Below are 14,532 nucleotides of genomic sequence, written 5' to 3'. Positions count from 1 at the left end.
GACCTAGAGGCTGCAGAGCTACAACCTTGCAGGGCTTGTCAAGAATAAGCCACATGCTGGAATCCATCAAGATGAGCATCATGGGAGAAAAGCTTGCTACTACCTAATTCAAGTTCTGCCACGGAGATGGTGTTTTATGCTGTAGTTATTTCTCACCTGGACTATTGTTGGTACCTTGGCAAGCCCTTTCTATTCATCTGTCATGCTTTTACTGTCTATTCAAAGCACAGAGACACATTTATTTTTTCCCCCACCAGCTGTAATTCTCAAACCACCCTTTACTCAGGCAATTATACCAGCTTTCTGTTTCATCAGAGAATTCAATTTAAAATTTTAGTGCCAGTGGTTAAAATACTTACTTCATACATAACTTGAAGTTTGTATGGTTTTAATTCACATTTATGTTTCTGTTCACACTTTGCATTCTTTAATTGATTTATTTGTTAGCTATGCCATCTGCAGATTTTAGGTACTTCACTTTCACAAATGACTGCACCCTCCCCCGAAATCTGTTTTGAAAACTATTTTCCTTACCTTATTATTGCAACTAAGGATGTGCTATATTCTCATCTTCCGGAGTGGAACATTTTTTATGGCATTGCCTTCTTGGATCTTTATCCTGTTAGATTTTTTTTCAGGTTTGGGCACATACAACAATGACTTTTTAACCAGAGAGTTTTTCTATGGTGTTCCATGGGCAGGAGACCTCTACCTTGAGCTCTGTTACCTACACCACGGGCACCATGAAAACCTAAGTTCCAATGGAATAAAAGCTGTTCATAGGTTCTTTGGGTTTCCTGATGAGCACCCGATTTGTGAATGTGAAGTCCGAAGTCCGAGAGCCTGTGTTCACCAAGCGCTCTCTTCTTATATTCCATAACTGCGAGTGAAGTTTCTTTACCACCTTGATCTGCCTAGCTCCTAGCTTACTGCCTGGAGTCTGTAAGTAATCAATAAATAGCTGTTCAATGAGCAAACTATAAATCCAGGTTAGTTATGTTTCTAAAATAAGATATGGTTATGTTCAGCCTGGGACCAGGAACAGAGAAATGTATTCTTCCTTTTGGTTTCACTAGATCCCAGGAATGCCTTGAACACGTTATGATCTATAGGATGGAAAACCATGCAATGATCCCCTTCATGCCCTCTGTCTATAAAAGTTGCCACTGTAAGGGTCAGCCCTTCCACGTTTTCATTAGTGGTACAGTTATGAATGACAACAGTGAGTGAGGTCCTTTGCTCTGGCACCCAAGAACATCCTTCAGAAAAATACAATTGTATGAATAAGTGAGTTTTAAATTCTTGCCCACTTAAAGTTCTTTGCTCCAAATATTTATGACCGGAAAAAAAAATCCCTTAAGATTCTTTTCATGCATATAAATCTGTTCAGAGCAATGGTTCTTCACTTGGCGTCACATTGGAATCACCGGGGGACCCTTAATGCTTTTATTAAGCCTGCATCCCACCCTGGAATTCTGATTTAATTGATCTGGGGTATTTCTTTGGCATAGGGAATTTTGACATTTCCCCAGTTGATTCTGTTGTGGAAGAAGGGTTGAGAACTATTGACATAGAATATAATTTTTAACTAGTCAAGATGCTAGAACTAAAACTACGAGCTTAATTTTATATCACTACTGCTATTTTTGAGGTTCTTTCCTATTATAGTACTTACAACTTATTAAACTGTTGAGGGCAATATTTTTCACTTCCAGTAGCAAATCACCTAGAAAACTTGTTAAATATGCAGATTTTCAGTGATTCCACTTTGGTGATTCCATAGATTTGTGGTATATCCAAAAATGTGCATTTAAAAAAATACACCCAAATACATACTAAAATTGAAGAGATATGCCTCAGGAAGACAGCTACTAAAGTTAAAACAGGTTTAGGTAGTTCTAACAAAGAGCATGCCATGTGGTGGACTTGTGATCTTCTCATAGGAATAATAATAAAGATCTTAAAAATAGAGAAAAAAAACATAGATTTATAGTTATCTGTTGATTTTCTAATAGTTTTTGGAATGCGAATTACATCTTGGCAACAATAACTTTTGGAAAAAAAGTATGAATCTCTTGCATCAGTGTACAATATCAAGTCTATGTAAAAATATAAACTTAAAATACAAATGAATGTAATAACTCTAATGCTTTAGTTTAAAAAAACTGAGAATTTGAGACTATCATGTTAAAAAAAAACCCCTAGTATTCTTTCCATTTATGCTTTAAAAATTAATCCTTGGTGCCCTGCTGTTTTAAAGGATTAGACAAAAATTCAAGGCATTCAGTTACGTTAGACAAGTTTAAGGGCACTCAGAATAACAAACATTTTGAGGCTTTAGGACAAGCACATATTTTAGTTTAAAATTAAAAAACTCCTCTGTCTAGCTTAAACTTCAGTGGGAATTTAAGGAAAGAAAGTGGATTACTCAAGCTGGAACTACATCAAAATGTCAAGTTAACAGGTTTTGGTTTGTAATGGTGCAAAGGGAACTAACATCTGAATGATTAAGGCCACAGATTGCCAAATCATTTTAAATCCTTACCAGAATGCTGGAGCTTTCCTTATATTTTTTCTTAACCTTTTCCTATATGCTTTACCCCAGGCTAACCAAGACCTGACAAAAATCACATAGCAATTAATTGAAGCAGCTGCAAAGAAACAGCTGCAAAGAAAAATGCTAACACAGAAGACCATGAATTCAGAAAAAAAAAAAAAATTAAAATTAAGACCAGTAATTTCCCCCATAATACTGAATGATGCATTTGGTTTTCTGTAAAAGCTTTTTAGCTTTTGAAGTCTGAATAACTGGAATTATATCCAAGATAGCATTATGTACAAATGAAGGACATCAGTAGACCATGGTTGCCATTATTTTTCTTGAAATCTTTCCTTGTTGGTTCTTTATTTCTAAAATTTGTTCTCTGTCCAGTACAATCTTTCATGACTCCCAGTCAATCCTGGCTATAGGAATGGATTTGTCACCTAAGTTAGTTGAATCATAGTGCCCATTTACATAACTGGCCCATTGGATGGTTATATTACCCAATATTTTTAGATTCCATTGTAGAATTCCTCAATTTAGAGATGGAGAAGTAGCCCATCCTCTATCATCAGGATACAGAAAAGATGTCAAGGTAATACAGTGGAGGGCATCTTTGCCAGCATTTGGAGAAAATCTGTCTTCAGTGAGAAGAAATAGGGCAACAGAGATAAATAGAAAGTAGGGGATGATTTAGAAAACCCTGGAGGCACTGAATCTTGGTTTTTATTCCTGAAGTCTTGGTTTCCACAAGTTTCTGTGATTCTATTAGCTCTTCTCTAGCATTTTGCTTTCTTTTTGCTGCAGGAACTGATAAATCCCCCTTTTGGTGTAACCTATATTGGATTGAGTACCTAACATCTGCAACCAAAATTCCAACCTAGAATGTGATGAGCCAATAATACATCATTTTGCAATGAGAAGAGATTAACTTGCCTAACAGCACACATTACAATGGAATTTACCTTTCTTTGTTTTTCAACCAACTGCCATACTCGCAAGAAAAAATTGAAATTTGGAGGGTTAGTGGGTTCTATGTGTTTAATAACTCCTTCCACATTCATAATTGGTCCCCAGTAGGCCTGTGAATGACTGGGTAAACTGGCATCAACTCTGAGAGAACACCCTCCTAGAATGTGGGGCGATGGCTCTGCGGCAGTGTAGCACATTGGTTCCTGCTCCATAGTAGAGATGTTCTCTACAGACAGATTTTAACTTAAATTTTATTCTAAAAGGGTAACTGAAATGAGTATAACCATTGTTCAAATTTAAAAATATATTTATAAAACTTTATTTTTGCTTTTATAAAACAATTATTCAATTCATGAAAATCAACCAAAGTTCAGGCCCTATCACAATTTATTACAATAATCTTTCAGAGAATCAACAGCATTTTTAAAAAAAGTTAATGAATACTTTAAAGCCACAATGTAAAAATAGGAACTTTAGTTCTAGTGACTAAAATTAAAGTAGATAAATAATCTTTTTCAAAGGGAAAATATACGCCAGGGGAAAAAAACAACAGCAAAATATGTGTAGAGCAGGAAATTTAAATATCAGTTTAGTTCCTCATCGCCAGCATGGCATTTATATCCCAGATGAGATTTCGTAATTGATCCATAATTTGCTTCAGCTGTTGATTCTTCTGTTTGAGTTTCTGTGGAAACAAAAGAATTTATCAAGAATGTTTCATGAAATATAGACCATGAAGTCAGAAGATTAAAATGTCATAAGCTAGGACTCTAGTGATCCAGTTAAGCTAAATACTCCTACAAGGCAGAAGGTCTCAATTTCTGCCCTCAGATACTCCTTGATGGACATCCTGAATTCTAATTCAGCTTAGTCCTCCACTCTATCTACTCCTCCACCCCTACCATCAAAAAAACAAACAAAAAAAAAAAATAAGCTAAGCATTCAACTGTTATAAAATCTAAGTATTAGGTTCTCTATGGGGCAGTGGAACATCATGGTACAGAACACCCACTTGAGCCAGATTTCCTGAGTACTCAGACACTCAGCTCCTTCCCTAATTAAATGGATGACATTGTCCAAATTATTTTCACATCACAAAAATGAAAGTAATAATTGAACCTATCTCATAGGAGTTGTTAGAAAGACTAAATGATCTGATTCATGTACAATGTCAGAACTGCCTGGCATGTAAGTAAGCATTCAACAAATGTTAGTGATAGAACAGAATGTAAACTATCAATAAAAAACTATAATTAAAAATAGAATGTCTGATGCAACTGGTCTTTCAAAAATGTGACAGAAGTCACTGTTTGCCCATAGCACGGAGTGCAATCTACTCCCAATTCTGAAACAAGAGAAAACAGCACAGTGCTAGGTGCATTGATCTTCTCAGCTAAGGTCTGCTGCAGGCCTGGAACGCATGTGACAGGTGTCTCTCCATGTCTGTTCTTGGGTTCTACTAGATTAGAGTTTATATGCTTCATTTTAGGCATTCTTCAAGTCCTATGTGATAAATATTTGCTTAGGTAAGACAAGGAAAAAATAAAGAGCTTCTGCTTAGGGTTTCCTAGTTATTGTTAACAACAATTATTATTCAATAACCTTTTGGAAACATTACATTTGGAGATACAACATTTAGTTTAAATATATCATATTAAACTAACTCCAGGTAAACTAGTATATATTCATCAGAAAAGATCTAAAAATCCCAGTTTTGATTTTATTAAAAAGTAAACTAACATAACTTTCCCATGTTCATATATTAATATATGGCCAGTGAAATTCACATCAAGTACAATCACAAGAATGGGATCCTAATTAGAATAAGTTATACTCCATATATGTATAATATGTCAAAATATACCCTACTTTCATATCTAAAAAGAACAACTAGAAATAAAGAAACGTTAAACTGAAAAAAAAAAAAAAAAAAAAAAAAAGCAAACTAACAGCTTGGAATATGGCTCAGCAGTAGAGTACTTGCTTAGCATGCATAAGGTCCTGACATCAATCCCCAGCACCCCAAAACAAAAAAACAAACAAAAATTTAAGATTTACCATAAACAAACTAAGTTCCTTATTTTACTTCTATCCAGAGTCAGAGAAGTTACAGGAATGAAATGGTTAAAAGGGAAGCTCAAAAAACTACTACTAGAAAATAGGAAAGGAATTTACAGACTTTAATGATCTTTAATAATGTTAAATTTAATTCATATTTGAAAGAAGAATGAGTACAACACAGTCATAACGTATCTGACCATACAGCACATGGGCTTGACTGAGTCTCACTTTAACATGGCCTTTGGGAAGTGAAACTTAGTATTTTCAGCTACTCAGTCTCATCTCTCAGTTTTCAGATGACCCGTCTTCCAAGCTGTATCATCCATTTGGAAGTCAGTTATTGAAGCAGTTATGTATACTATCAAATAACGTTGACCCAGATTACTGGGACAGATGAGGAATGGCTGTCTATAAAGTCTTTTTCATCATAGGTACCAAGGGTAGCATCCATCAAGGGTAGCGGCACTACAGAGGAACCAAAGAACAAAGGAGTAGTACTGGGGCAATCCCAGCCCCAGTTCTAACTATCCCACCTTGCTATGTGGTTTTAGTCAATTTTTTTCTCAGCTATTTCATCAAAGAGGTTGGACTGTAAAATCTAAGGTCCCTGCCAGCTGAATGTTCTGTATACCCACACATAAGATGACAACTGGCTACAGAGGCATGTGACAGATGTGGACAAGAGCCACTGAGTAAGAATAAAAGGAAGAGAATGTTAAGTTGGTTTTAAAAAACCTAATTTGAATTACTAAGTTCTGAATGATCTTGAATATCATCACTTTTGAAAGGTTCAGAACTTCAACACCAAGTAGGAAGAAGTTTAAGCATAGTGACCAAATACTTAAACTATAACCTGGTAAAGTGGCTGGCAGAGGAAAAATATCAGATGCTCTGGAACTACAAAAGAAAAGACTGCCTGATTGCAAAGATCACCAAACAGGAAAAATACTTTTGTTTGGGGTCTACAAAAGTTAGTGGCGAGCAAAGAGTGGAAGGAGGATACAATTGGGCTTGGCAGTGGGTAATGGGGACCCATTAAAATTCCTGAAAAAATGGGCTGGAGATATAGCTCAGTTGGTAGAGTGCTTGCCTCACAAGCACAAGGCCCTGGGTTCAATCCCCAGCATCAAAGAAAAAACAAAAAATTCCTGAAAGACAAGAAAGATGATTAAAGCACAACAAGAAGGTTAATAACTGTATGGAATAGACTCTTCGAAATACCTTCAATGGTGACCAAACTGTGCCCACGACAAAGGAGAAAGAGGAGGGTGTTATGTTTTAGACACAGCTAAAACCCATTCAAAGTTGATAAGTAAGCTCAGTGAATACATGTTCAGAGAGCAACTAGAATTAGTAAAATTCTATTCGTGGGTGGTTAAAAACAGACTGTATATCAGTATCAGAACAGGGTTTGCAGATGGCTCACACAATGGTACCATGACTGGAATAAATGCAGTCTACCAATAAGACTTCTTTCAAGAAAACTCACGTGGAAATATAAATTCTGATATACTGGTTTATTTTCATTAATTCCTAAAAAATTAAGTAAGAGTATTTTCAAATTAATATTGAAGTCTAGGCAGTAGTAAAAGTTTTTTTTTTTAAAGTATGATATAAAGTACTTGGACAGTTTTTCTCAAAGATGCCATAAAGTTTTAAATAATCTTTTTTTTTTTTTTTTTTTTGTGGTTCTGGGGATCGAGCCCAGGGCCTTGTGCTTGCAAGGCAAGCACTCTACCAACTGAGCTATCTCCCCAGCCGCCATAAAGTTTTAAATTAAGAAACTAGCATAAAAGTAAAATATCTAGAGTCAAAACACGTCATGAAACTATCAACAGCAGAGCTGACAATTATGCTTATTAGTGACTAAATTGTAAGTAAATTTTCATGACATGATATAGAATTTAATATATACAATCTTGCCACTGATTGATTTTAACAGAGGTTGACAGCTGCTATTTTCAAAATCCATCAGCTGTGCCTAATTTGTTACATTAACAGGTGAATGTGTAAGCAGAGTAGATACTTACAAAATATGCTTATGCTAAGTCATACCATGTAATTTAATATTCATACAAAGGATGTGACACTTGACCAAAAATGCTCTAATTTCTAAATGCCTGGGCTTGATTATATGTCAACCCCTGCCCACTACTTCTTTCAATCTTATTTTACCATCAACAGAATAACCTTTAGCAAAATAGAACATATGCTTATGTCCCTAAAGCATAAACCCTGAAACAAGAATTTATCTTTTACTTGGCATCAGGGCTTACAGATTTCATGATATATAAAGAAAAAAGAAAAGTATTTAAACCAAAAAAAGCTAATAAAACCAGGCCATTTTATTATCTGATGATTTACATCAACTTTGTATGCCTCAAAGTTTCAGGTACTATATATAGTGGCCTCTGGTAACATGCATTGTTAGAAACCAGACAAAACAAACATTCAATCTGTTCTGTACAACTTCATGTGGATGATATAACAATACTGAAAATGACCAACTGAGGATGAAATAAGGAGTATAAATATATTCATTTTATTTAGAATAAAAAGTAAGAAATATGCATTACAATAAAACTGACATTTAATTGAATATGAAAACAATTCTATTACTAATTATAGATGAATAAAGCAATATGTTATAACACTGCTGTTTCTATGAAGATCCATCAGAACATGATGCAGGTATAAGAAACGGGGGCTGCTTTCCATTAGAGAGCCTTAGGCTCTCCAAGCAGAAACCTATCCATTCATCTGATGCAGGCATGAGGGCAGAGAACAATTCAGGCTCGTTCAGGGTAGAAATTCTGATACTTGGGACAATGCCTTGTACACAAAAGGCACTCAAACACTTGAATATTTGAATATTTTAACAAAAAGTAAAATGTAAAGTTTCCCCCAAATCTAGAAGAATGGAAAAAGAAAAGCGAAAAAAAAAAAAAAATTCTTGGCAATCACTTCCAAACTTTTTTTTTTGTTATTTAATATTGCCATTTGATATTTAAAAAAACACATGGTTATTACTAAAAATTCTTCATTTTTATACTCCACACTAAAGTAGGCAAGAAGTATTTGGGATGTTTCAGTGTAGACAGCTGCAATGATTTGGATGAGTGTCTCCAGAAGACCCAAGTCTTAAAGGTTGGTCCGTAGCCCTTAGAGCTACTGGAAGGTGGTGAAGGTTTTGGGTGATTGGAGGTATGGCCTGGAAGGGGACTGTAGGGCTCTGGTCTCCTCCTCTCTCCCTCTTTCCTACCTGGCAATGAGGTGAATGTGCGTCCTCCAACATATCCTCTAGGATGTACTATGCCACTACAGGCAGTCCCAAAGCAACGGGGGCCATCAGTCATTACCTCAAAGCTCCAAAACTGAAAGTCCAAATAAACTTTTCCTCTTTTCAAGCTTATTTATTTCATATATTTGTTACAGTAATGGAAAGCTTATGAAAATACTAGTAAAATTCTGTAAACTTTAAAACTCTAGTGCCTACTAAATATATGAACAAAACAAGCAAATCTTTATGTGCATAGTAAAAATGTGCTTTGATTAACATAAAGACAAAAATTTAAGCTTATGAATACAGATATTCACTACTACTTGGCAAATTAAATCAAGACCTTTTGTTTTTAAGAGCACCCATGTAATCAAATAATTAAATTAGGAAATTTTGTCATCCAAAGATAGTTACTTAAATTAACAGTTTTCACATAAACACTATCAATGGTATGTGGACCATTAAGGCAAAAAAATCATGATCAGTAAATCATGAATTCCATATCTTAAAAAATGTCAATAATATATTTTAACCTTATATTTCAAAAGGGAGATACAGTGTGTAGAGAAGTTGGAGAAAAAGAATAACATGTATTATTGGTGTTAATTTGCTTTTTAGCAGTTAACTTTCTTTCTGCTGTTTTGGGGACTAAACTTTAAGTTAACCATATCTTAGCCCTGTCCCATCTTTTACCTCAGGTCACCACCTAATTAATTCTTTAGTGTTTTCTTAAAATACATGAATAAGAAGAATCCCATCAAGTACAAGAGTGTTTTGAGACCAGCAGATGAGCACTTCCCCATGACAAGACACTTTCCCCCTAAGTTTTCTTTTAAAAAACAATTCCCATAGAAATATACAGTGTGGATTTTAATCTGATTAATTTAAAATATCTAAACTCATTCTTTCCTCATTGTAACAGCAACTGAATAATATAACAAAAAAGTGTTTCCTAAAGTTTTGCACCTAGAACCTGGTTTAATGTCTGAATTACATATGGGAAAATGAAATTTGGAATACTGAATTTTATTACATAAATAAACTTCAGAAATGCTGCACATCTATTTGGTGTATTGAAAAGATCCTGATCCAGAAAAACATTGTGGTCAAGATACACATATATATCTCTTCTTTTTCTCAAAGCCCCAGTGAAAATGGCAGGGCTGGAAAAAAAAAAAGAGAGAGAGAGAGAGTTATACACCCATGGGAAGAGAAGCTACTGGAAAGGAAACAGCAGCAGATGCAAGGAGGTAAAGTTTAGGATGAGAAGAAAAGAGGGGGTTAGTCAGCGACTTGGCAGAGAGGAGTCCACAACCCAGCAGGTGCCGGAGGATACCAATGAGAATAGGGCTAAATCACCCAGAGAAGGCGGGACAAGGACCATGTCAAAGGCACCAGGTGAGGCCTGGGGGTGAGAGCTGGGAGAAGGGCTCAAAGAGGTGTACCTCTAGAAGAGCCCAGGCACTCACCAACTTGCCTTCCTCACCAACAGGAGGCTGCACAGCTTCCCCCGCATGCTCTCCCTCACTTTCTTATTTAGGCATTGAGGAGACACTCACATTTCCTATTTCTCAATTTTTATCATTTGCTGCTCGAAATATGCTGTACACTGGCATATTTGTGCTTAGAAAAGAGAAAAGTAAACGGGTTGTCACGGAGGAGGCCTGTGAGGTTCTTTTAAGAGTTTTATTGACTGAATTTTGTCATCTCTTCTGACTGTTCAGACATTTCTGCTTACCTTTTAGTTTTTGGCTACATTCTAAATAGGGAGAGTCTGCAACAAAAACAACTTCATGTAATTCTATGATTCAAATTATGTTTTGAGTTACACTGGACTCCTTAGTATTTTTTTTTTAAATCAAGAATTCTGAAATAGAAAACAGAGAGATGAATAACTCACTTTATTGACTTCAGCAATTTCCCGTCTCTCTTCACTAGCAAAACGTGGCAGGCTGGCCCGATCATCATTCTTTGAGCCCTCTTCTTCCACATATGGAATAAGTTGCTGAAGAGTGAGGAACAAAAGTTAAAAGTCAAAAATATGAGTCAAATTGCCCATTTTAGGATGCATCAGATTATTGTCAATTTTCATAGTATAAAAATAAATTTCAATTCTGACAATTACCTGAAATAACAGCATTTAAAAGTTTATCATTTTGATGCATTCTATATATTATCCTTCAGGTTTCTTTTGCAAAAGGTCTTTATAACATTGGTTGTCCCGTATAATTAAATAATATCTTACTCATTCAATCAGCAAATATTTAATTGGTGGACATTGGATAAGACTGCAAAACTGTATGATTTGTGATTCCTGTCCTTAAGAGAGTTATAGTCTGAGATAAATACAATGGGCTCTTTCCTTCTGTACCAGAAGGAAAGAACTGCATGGATGTGTGCTATATAAATGTCATTAACTTGCCATCTAAAACTTCAGTTTACATGCAAATTTCTAGATGCCTTAACTTTTTTTATTGTTAAGATTCTCTTTTTGATAGGACAAATTTATAAACCAATGAAACTAATGGCAGAATTATAATTAAACATGTGTGGTTTGTGATGAAGTTCACTGATGAAGCCCCTTGTAAATGTGACAGGATTCAGGAATTAACAGCCTCCTCCATTTGGTACTATATATGGGAACAGGCCAGAAACATTTAACTGGTCAAAGTGGTAGTCACCTGGCCAAACTTCTTCATATTCTTGGGACAAATACAAACTTACCCATGTCCACACTCACTATCCTTTTCCTCTTCTAATACAAAGCATCCTTTCCTTCCCAGAAGATTCATGTGCATGCAATCTGTGCTGATTCTTCTGCCCTTGTCTTCACTTATTCACCTTCCTTCAGCCTCTCCCTATACTTTTCCTCCTTCATCATCTAAACATGTTCCAGTCTTTTCCATTTGAAGGGCAAAAACTCCCCAAACCCTTGCTTCCATCTTTCCTTCCATCTACTTCTTTCCTCTCTTGTTTCATTATTGATGCTTCTCTGATAGTTGGCTCCAGCTCTTTACTCCCTGTTTAATCTTCAAACCACTGTGATTGGACTTCATGCTGATGTTTTGCCAAAGCTCTCTCTACTCAAATGTATCAACAATTTTCATGTAGCAAAACCTAGGAGAGAGTTTTCATTCCTTGTTTTCCTCAACCTCTGGAGCATCTGACAATGTCAACCACATTCCTGATCTTCCTCTCACATCTTTGTCCGATTCATTTTAGGCTCTTTTGTAGTTTAATTCTTTCTCTGTTCATCTTTTCTAGGCTGATCACTCAAAAAGAAAGCACTGATTTCATGAAATTCTCCTTTATAGCCTCCTCCGTTTGGTACTATATATGGGAACAGGCCAGAAGCATTTAACTGGTCAAAGTGGTAGTCACCTGGCCAAACTTCTTCATATTCTTGGGACAAATACAAACTTACCCATGTCTACAGGTAGTGAGAGAACATCTACGCTTCCCAGCTACCTTAGGAGACAAAGATATGTCAACAGGAAAATGCCACTTACAGAAACATCACAACTAGTTAACTAGTTACATCTATAACCCAGACTAAACTTAGAAAATATATATTTCAAACCAAGTGGTTCCACCTGGCTACAAATCAAACCTAAATTAATACTGATTAAAAATCTTTTATCTGTAAAGCTCTTTCATGAAAACCATTTTAAAGGTATTTTATAACACTATTAAAACTCCTACTTTAAAAAAATGCACTGATTTAACTAAAATGAGATGCTGACAACCATGACAAAAATTGCAAGACAAACTCTTCCTCCTGATGCCACCAACAAAAAGCCATAACTGGCCTTGAAGTCAAAGTCTAGAAGAAATTATTCATGTGAAAATACAGCAGTAATTCTACATATATATATCACATTTTCATCTTCTCTGGTCAAAAGGGATACCCATAAAAATTGAAAATCTGGAAATATTGCCAAAAAGGAGAAAGAGAAAACTACAAATATCCCAACATGATCTCACATCTTCCATTCACCCTCCCTCTCTCACAAAAAGTTACCTCCACTGGAATGGGGTCCATTCCCCCACAATTTTCATTGCATTTGTCATAAACCAGTCTCAACTTCCGAAAGAGAATAGAAAGTTGACGAAGATGGTCCTGTAGCTTTGTTAACCGGTCTTGGTATGTTCCAGTGTGGTAAGTGACACCATTTGGCAGCTTAGCAGGCAAAACAGAACAATGAAAATAAAGAAATGTAAATCAAGATTTTCTATAGGTAAAGCAATTTTTAAGTACTGCATAAAAGCAAACTGATAAAAGACATGTTATACAGGTTTGAAAAATTTTGTTTTTCTCATTTTCCAAATTTCCCATTTCAAGTATAATAGTTTAAAAGGAGGTGGATCCTCTTAAATTATCTGAAATATTAGGATTTTTCAGAAATTCTCAAGTATTGAAACTCATCATGTTTCAAAATAATGTAATAAAATACCAAAGGTAATCCACTCTAAAGGGACATATTATGGGTTTATTCACCAATACAATGGAGGATTTCTTACCATGAACTCTCAATTTATGAACTTTCTCAGACACTAACAATTCAGAAAAAAGTTTAAGTATATCCATGCTTTCTTGTTTGGATGATAGAAAGGAGTATAATGATTATATCTTGTATAGAAAAGCACAGTGTACCTTTATTGTGGCATTTACTAGGTTTAATATTTTGCCCCTATTTTCTATTTAATAAAGGCTGGAACTTATATTTGTATCACCAAATGTAGTATAGTACAAACACATACACAGGTTTTAATATACAGTCTGAATTATTTTGCTTTATTGAGTCATTTTTCACAAATCTATACTTAACACTTCATTAAGAAGTGTGTGTCATGAAAAACAACTCTTGATAAAATCTGTCCTAAAGGGAAACAATCCTTTGGATATACAAACAATCACCCTCCTCCAATGTGCCTACCTAGTTAAATTTGGATATTAGTTTTATATCAGCTTCTTAAAAGAAAGGAAGAATTGATTCGAAAAATCCCTGCATACTTTTCATGTATGAGGCACTGTTCTAGAAACTCGGGTAGCAGTGAACATGACAGAAATGAGGTTCCCATATTACACAGCATACCTGGTTAATAGCCCTTAAGATCCCTGTTATCATTATTCAGCTGAAAAACTCATCAATAATTATGTCACTCATGATCATGAATGAAAAGCTCCAAATACATCATTATACACCTCTAGACACTAAAAAAATTCAACTAAATCCAATATCCATTCTTAAAGTAAATATAACTCAGTTATAAACTCAGTACATGGTTAATGTGGAAACATCAGAAGCATCCTACTAAGGTCTGGAACAGAAAAGGAAGTCTAATAAGACCAGTAATACTACTAATGAACTCGTTCTAGAGGAACTGGCCAATATGATTAGAGAAGAAAAAGTAAAATAAGTGGGGGAGTTTGAAACAATAACAAAGAAGCTGTATAATCATGACTATTTATAAATGATATAAAAATGACTACTAAAAATAAAATAATTCAATAAGGAGATGAGTACAGAAAAAAACAGAAAAAGTAATAGCTTTGCTCTCACCTATAAAAACAAGCCAAAAGAAAATGGCCATCATAATGGCAACAAAAATGACAAAAGATCTAGGAATAACCTTTGAAAATCCCAAAATAAAAATGAAAACTTAACATACTTCT

The 14,532-nt window shown here is 35.1% G+C and overlaps 1 protein-coding gene across 1 annotated transcript in view; it reads right to left on the bottom strand.

Moving 5' to 3' along the window:
• Positions 1-3,806: 3,806 nt before the first annotated feature.
• Positions 3,807-14,532, bottom strand: part of MED30 (mediator complex subunit 30) — a 28,391-nt gene continuing 17,665 nt past the window's right edge. The window contains exons 2-4 of the mRNA XM_079142878.1: positions 12,877-13,035; positions 10,756-10,860; positions 3,807-4,199 (exon numbers count right to left, since the gene is read on the bottom strand). Of these exons, the coding sequence (XP_078999004.1) occupies positions 4,104-4,199; positions 10,756-10,860; positions 12,877-13,035 (360 nt within the window). The 3' untranslated portion in view covers positions 3,807-4,103. The remainder of the gene's footprint in view (positions 4,200-10,755; positions 10,861-12,876; positions 13,036-14,532) is intronic.

The sequence above is a fragment of the Sciurus vulgaris genome (genome assembly GCF_902686455.1).
Source record: "Sciurus vulgaris genome assembly, chromosome: 1".
Lineage (NCBI taxonomy): Eukaryota > Metazoa > Chordata > Mammalia > Rodentia > Sciuridae > Sciurus > Sciurus vulgaris.
This window is presented reverse-complemented; position numbering and strand designations above follow the sequence as displayed.